The 6129-nt window shown below is 34.7% G+C and overlaps 2 protein-coding genes across 3 annotated transcripts in view; one reads left to right on the forward strand and one right to left on the reverse strand.

Moving 5' to 3' along the window:
• Window positions 1–50: 50 nt before the first annotated feature.
• On the reverse strand, window positions 51–1576 carry LOC145905725 (deoxyuridine 5'-triphosphate nucleotidohydrolase-like). Of its 2 annotated transcripts, XR_014402770.1 has the most exons (5): window positions 1325–1576; window positions 972–1183; window positions 846–916; window positions 563–700; window positions 51–197 (listed from the first exon to the last, which is right to left on the reverse strand). XR_014402770.1 is itself a non-coding variant. In XM_082992997.1 (4 exons), exons 1-4 carry the CDS (start codon window positions 1507–1509, stop codon window positions 644–646), a joined length of 525 nt encoding a protein of 174 aa, XP_082849123.1. In that variant the 5' UTR covers window positions 1510–1576; the 3' UTR covers window positions 223–643. The 2 variants fall into 2 exon arrangements, 1 of the variants encoding a protein (XP_082849123.1); XM_082992997.1 differs by lacking the exon at window positions 51–197 and having other exon boundaries at window positions 223–700.
• Window positions 1577–2295: 719 nt separating this feature from the next.
• Window positions 2296–6129, forward strand: part of LOC145906819 (xylosyltransferase-like) — an 11412-nt gene continuing 7578 nt past the window's right edge. Inside the window, exons 1-9 of the mRNA XM_082994276.1 lie at window positions 2296–2440; window positions 2690–2779; window positions 2951–3106; window positions 3293–3405; window positions 3588–3716; window positions 3937–4140; window positions 4357–4552; window positions 5343–5423; window positions 6018–6087. Of these exons, the coding sequence (XP_082850402.1) occupies window positions 2342–2440; window positions 2690–2779; window positions 2951–3106; window positions 3293–3405; window positions 3588–3716; window positions 3937–4140; window positions 4357–4552; window positions 5343–5423; window positions 6018–6087 (1138 nt within the window). The 5' untranslated portion in view covers window positions 2296–2341. The remainder of the gene's footprint in view (window positions 2441–2689; window positions 2780–2950; window positions 3107–3292; window positions 3406–3587; window positions 3717–3936; window positions 4141–4356; window positions 4553–5342; window positions 5424–6017; window positions 6088–6129) is intronic.

A 6129-nucleotide genomic window follows, 5' to 3' on the forward strand; every position in this document is an offset into this window, starting at 1 on the left:
AAACGAGGAAACAACAATAATAAATGCCTTATTTCTCAAAATATTTTTTTGACAGTATATGGCAGCATAAACTTTACCATTAGTAACACAAGGTGTCAAAACAATTGATGTTTTTTTCTCATTGAAACGAGGAAACAAAAATAATTTTTGTCTTTATTTCACAAAATATTTTTTTGGCAGTATGTTGCAGCAAAAACCTTACCAATAGTAACACAAGGTGTCAAAACAATTGATGTTTTTTTCTCATTGAAACGAGGAAACAAAAATAATGATGGTCTTTTTTTCACAAAATATTTTTTTGGCAGTACATGGCTGCAAAAACCTTACCAATAGCAACACAAGGTGTCAAAACAATTGTTGTTGTTTTTCTCATTGAAACGAGGAAACGAAAATAATGATTGCCTTATTTCACAAAATATTTTTTTGGCAGCATAAACTTTACCATTAGAAACACAAGGTGTCAAAACGATTGTTGTTGTTTTTTCATTGAAACGAGGAAATAAAAATAATTTTTGCCTTCATTTCACAAAATATTTTTTTGGCAGTATGTGGCAGCAAAAACCTTACTAATAGTAACAAAACATCTCTCCTGATCAGGAATGCATAAATTTGCAGTGGTAAATTCCTTTCCCAGTGTCCAAATTTAATTTCTTCCAGTTGATCCAAAACCTCCACCACCCCTTTCTGTGTCCTCCAGTGTCTGAAAGAAAGTTTGCAATGCGAAAATTAGGTCTGCTTTAATAAAAACTAGTGCATACATATAACTAATTCATTACTGATGCATTAAACAGGTTGACAAATTTATGAAGTGTAGACAAGTTTTATCATAAAAATTAAACACTCACGTTGAATTGCTGCAGCGTCGGATAAAAAATTCTTTCACAGATAAGTTGTGCAATCCTGTCTCCTTTTTTTACTAAAAATTTGGTAATTTTTCATAAAGTCAAAAATGAAGATCAAACCAGAAATACCTTCAAAATCTTTGTTGTTAAAGTTAAAAAGTATAACACCAACATTTCCTCTGTAGTCTTGGTCGACTACACCTGCTCCTACGTCAATAAAATGCTTGTTTGCCAATCCAGATCTCGGAGCAATTCTTCCATAACATGCATCAGGCAAGGCAATTTGAATGTCAGTCTTGCACAGCATTTTTCCGTGGCTTGGCACTGTGTAATCATATGCACTAAAATATACATAATTAGTGAAGCAAAAATGGCATTACTATTTTAAAAAAAGGAATACAAAAACCAACAACATCTTGAAAAAGTATATAAATACACAACAAAACAAGACGATAAAGAAAGTATTACACCAACGTTTTTACCTATAGAGGTCATATCCGGCAGCAAACTTGGATCCCCTGGTGGGTGTTGTAGCATTTCCCGAAAGCTTTGCAAACTTTAAAGTTGTCGGTAACTCCTCAAACTTATGGGCCAACTTGACTCGTTTTGGCGATGGCAAGTTTTGCGTCTCTTTCAGTGGAGATACTTTCATTGGTAAAGCCGCCATTGTTTGTACGTTTTTCGGTTGGCAAGCGCAATAGCCTTAACAAATAAAATCGCAACTAAAGTACAAAAAAAAGCACCTAAAGTACAAAAAAAGCACCTAAAGTACATAAAAAAAACGAATCATTTCAAACCATAACATAGACGTAAATTAATACAACATAAATTAACTTTTCACAAACGAACCAAAAGATACTTTATTTATTGATCAATGCCAATCCACCACTTCCAGTCATAACCAAAAACTACGCGCCTTTTGGCTCCAATATTTCGCGCCAAATATTGTTTCTATTTCTAATTAGATTTTCGACGGTCCTCTAGCTCTACCTTGCGGATTTATATAAATTTAGCTCAAGCGGAATCTTCTAGGATTGAAAAATAAAAGCAGCTTTCTGGTACTACTACTTTAGATAAGGCTAATCAATTATATATACGAAACATATCGTTGCCATTGCAATCTATACTACCGTCGGAGAGAAAGGAATACGCTTGAAAATGTAATTTTATAAAAAAAAACGCGTTCAAGCGTAAAAGAGAGGAAGTTGAAGAAAGAAAAAGTGACAACAAGCATGAAATAAAAACCCTCCCAGCTTGGCAGCGTTGCGCGCTGTTTGGTCTTGTAATGAGGAATAGTTTGTAAGCGTCGCGTGTTCAAGTATTACTTTTCAATTGATCTGTTAAATTATCGTTTACGCGCCTCGTGTAAGAAATTTTCTCATGCGTATTGTGTGACTATAAAATGTGGCCACGTACTGTCCAATGCTAAGCGTACATTGTACTTTGCAGGTGTACGAATCAATGGAGCCGAAATTTTACTCGTAAAAATAATTGTAATAATGTATATGAGCAGATTGGTTTTCATCCGTTTTATGAAGAGACTATTGCGAAAATGGAAATTATGTTTGTACGTTATCATGTTTTTTCTTCTAATTCAGGCAAGTCGTAAGAGTTTTTGATTTATTTTAACTGGAGGGAGTATTAAAGGAAATGTAATCAATAAATTTGGTATACATGAAAGCCTAATACTTATAGTTTACTGCAACTATGCTGGTACTTAATGCTTTATTGGGTGAAAATTGATACTTTATGTTACTATGTCAGGATTATATTATTTATTTTTACTTTCACCATAAAATTATGCGGTTGTTGTGTATGATGTTGACAACCTTTTTTAATAACAACAGGCATTGATCGCATTGCAAGCCAACCCGAACTTATTGGAGGAGGAAGAACTTCGACGAATTCGCCAAGTTCAGAAAATGAAACAAAACCAGGTAGAAGCAGTTTAACAACCCTTGTATGGTTTGATTTTTGTGAAAAAAATCGAATTTAGTGGTTTTATTTACTGTCATGGATCGGAACAATACATTTCTAGTACTTTTGTTACAAACTCTTCGAGGTCTGTAACTGTGCATGTTTTAAAGTTAAATTATTGCTCATCCTAGTTGGCAAAGGCCATGTTGCAAGGCGAGAGATCTCATTTAGCTGCAATGGAAAATGAGGGCGTTGATCTGTTCAATCCGAAAGATCCACGTTTTAGAGAGCAGTTTTTGCAGAATGTCGACAAAAATATTGGAATCCTTGAGGATCCGGACAATAACGTATGTTTATTGTCACTTGTTGTATGTTTAGTTTCTGGAACAAATTTTATTTTGAGCATTATACACTTGACCTTTGATTTCAATTATAAAAGCGTTATTTTTGTGGTTGTCTTTGACAGCATTTTGCAAATAGTGTTTGGGATGGGTATATACAAAAGAAAAAAAAGTATGAAAAAATGTATTAAGGTTGAAATGGATGCCAAACCTTTTAACTCGAATACAAATAAAAGTGACCTTATGGAAGAAATCCATTTTGATGATGATGAAATACCAAAAGAAAAAATCAAGTTTGAACCGAAGTATGTAAAAAAAAACTTTGTTTTGTAAAATTATGATAATCTGTGTTATTTTAGTTCTGCCTGCTTTAACTTCCTTGTGCATAAATCTGTATCATGGTGTTGTATACACAATTTATTTTCGTTGCTACCCACTGGTAATTAAAGATATATACTCATATCAAGGTATTTATTGCTTTGTGTAGGTGTGAAGTTACGCATAAAGATGCCCAATCAGCAATCTTTCGAGCAAAAACTGACCGTTGCAAACAAGAAATTGCAGACACCGCTTGTAAACATCAAGAAAACAAACTTCTTCCAAAATCAATGAACAGGTGATTTAAAAATGTGCTCTAAATTCTGCAATATTAAACTTATGTACATAACAAATATATACCATAATGTTCATAATCATTGACCTCAAAATATATATATATATATATATACATGTACGTCATTCGATGCTATGTTGTTTTTTATCCGGTAATGATCCCAGAACCGGTGCATATGTGTTGAATGTGAGAGGAAGTGTGATTGACATATTTTGCATTCTAGACGTTGCCCACATGAAGGCAAGTTATCATCTGATGCACCAATGCCTTCTTCAATAGACGATTCCCTTCCACGAGTACGTATCTGCTTTATGCTGGTTGTGCATGGCCGGGCTTTTCGGCAGTTTCGAAGGTTACTCAAGGTCATCTATCATCGTGACCATTTTTTCTACATCCACGTTGATAAGAGATCTGACTACTTGCTGAGGTTTGCTTCTGCATTTTATTTATCCAGTACCACTGCTGCTAATACACAAAACAGATTGTGAATTTACAAGTTTTTGAGGTAAAATTAGGTTTTCATCCCAAAACAAATGAATGTGTGTTTTGAGCTGTAGTAAGGTACAGCTTCAAAGTATACCAGGACTTGCTGTATTGAAGGCATATTGTAACCATGCTATTTATTTGTGACTAAATTTTACAGAGAGATTAAAAAAGAGGTGAAGAAGTACCGAAATGTGGCAGTTGCCCCATGGAGAATGGCCACAATATGGGGTGGGTCTAGTCTCTTGCAGATGCTTTTGCGTTCAATGACAGACGTCCTGAAGTTGTGGACGAAATGGGATTTCTTCATTAACCTGAGTGCTCTGGATTTTCCAATTGAAAATAATGAAAAGCTGGTAAGTTTTGGTGTGGGTGTCATCGGTCTTGTGAATGAATAACTGGCGCATATAATATCATTTAACATCATATTATGAACTGTTTAAAATTTTGCGCACAATGGCTACATACCTTACCTCCCCCTTTGCTCATGCTAATATTTCCTTATTGTGCTTCACATCGTTGAGAAGTCAACTTCCGTTGTGAGGGATGGGGCCATTGAGTCACTATTGTAACCCGTGCACACAATGGATAGCTTAAGTGCTTGCCAAGCGATCAGCTTTTTTGATTGATCGACTTACGCAACAACTTAGTCGGACATTATCCATGTTTATCTTTTCACACAATAGCATCTTCTCTGACGGCGTCTGACTTGTGAACGAATTACCCTGGGACGCCGATTGTTAATGTTTTTGTTGTAATAGAAACCTTGTTTGTTCGGTGGATCGTGGCCTTGCCGCCCTCTCTTTAGTTAAACATTGATCTTAGTTTTACAAGTGCAATGGCTGTATGTAATCCCACTGTCTAGTATACAACATATTAACTTCACCTTATCACCTCAACGAAAATAGATGTAGCAAAATGTCGCAGTATATGCTCACAAAACCATAATCTTCCTTCTAGAGCCGGTTATTCAAAGTATATGCAGTGTTTAATGAGTTGTTGTTTGAAAACAACAAAGAATTAGGGATATATTCCAGATATAAACTACATGCAGTTGAACAGTTAAGAATGATTGTTAACTATTTATGTTTTAAGTTGCATAAGGTTCTGCATCAAGTTAATATTGTTTTTGTCACCAACTTGCAGATCAATTTCCTTGCAACTTATCGAAACAAAAACTTCATGAAGTCGCACGGAAGAGACGATGAAAAGTTTATCAGAAAACAGGTGAATAACCAGCACCTTTTAGTTAAAAGTCCCAATCATATTCCCAAATCTTAGCTTAATTTAAAATATGATTCAGAAGTGATGTTTAAAGAAGTTATCACATGGTCCCCACAGAATTGACCTTAAAAATTTTTTTAATTTAAATTTGTTTTGCATGATTTTAATAAAACAAATTCTCAACAACATATTGTGACATCACAGAGAAAGCTGCAAAGCGCATTTCTTTTCTCAAATGTCAGTCACACATTATATACTTTAATATTTCATGGATGGCCAGACAGAATGTATTCAGCTCATTGTTGAAGTCTTTTGTATCCACAGCACAGACACTTAAAACTCAATACACCCCTGATTCAACCACTTTAAACCATATCAACCTATGACTTAACAATACAAAAGCGAATACCTCAACATATAACCACACTACTTGACATCACAGTAAATATTATGTAAAAGTGAGTTGTTTGTTTCAACAATTAGAACCTTTGAGTAAATTGTTTTTCGCATGCCTAATTATTCTAAGCCTGTCGGCAGTGAAAACCTGTCTGTTTTGTGATTTTATGTTCATTATTCAAAACCTGTGCTTGGTTACAGGGGCTGAATAGATTGTTTGTTGAGTGTGAACAACATATGTGGAGGCTTGGGGAGAGAGATTTACCTGAAGGTAAATCAAAATTTTGAAAAGTTGTGTTGGTTAATGCATGTT

The sequence above is a fragment of the Ascidia mentula genome, chromosome 6, assembly GCF_947561715.1.
Source record: "Ascidia mentula chromosome 6, kaAscMent1.1, whole genome shotgun sequence".
NCBI lineage: Eukaryota > Metazoa > Chordata > Ascidiacea > Phlebobranchia > Ascidiidae > Ascidia > Ascidia mentula.

Bases quoted from the DNA above. Each gene is read 5' to 3' on its own strand.
- LOC145905725 (XM_082992997.1), bottom strand. From the start codon at position 1,509: ATGGCGGCTTTACCAATGAAAGTATCTCCACTGAAAGAGACGCAAAAC. The intron at 1,184-1,324 runs GTAAAAACGTTG...TGTATATTTTAG, and splicing joins GCCGGATATGACCTCTATAG to TGCATATGATTACACAGTGC. The intron at 917-971 runs GTATTTCTGGTT...CCAAATTTTTAG, and splicing joins TAACAACAAAGATTTTGAAG to TAAAAAAAGGAGACAGGATT.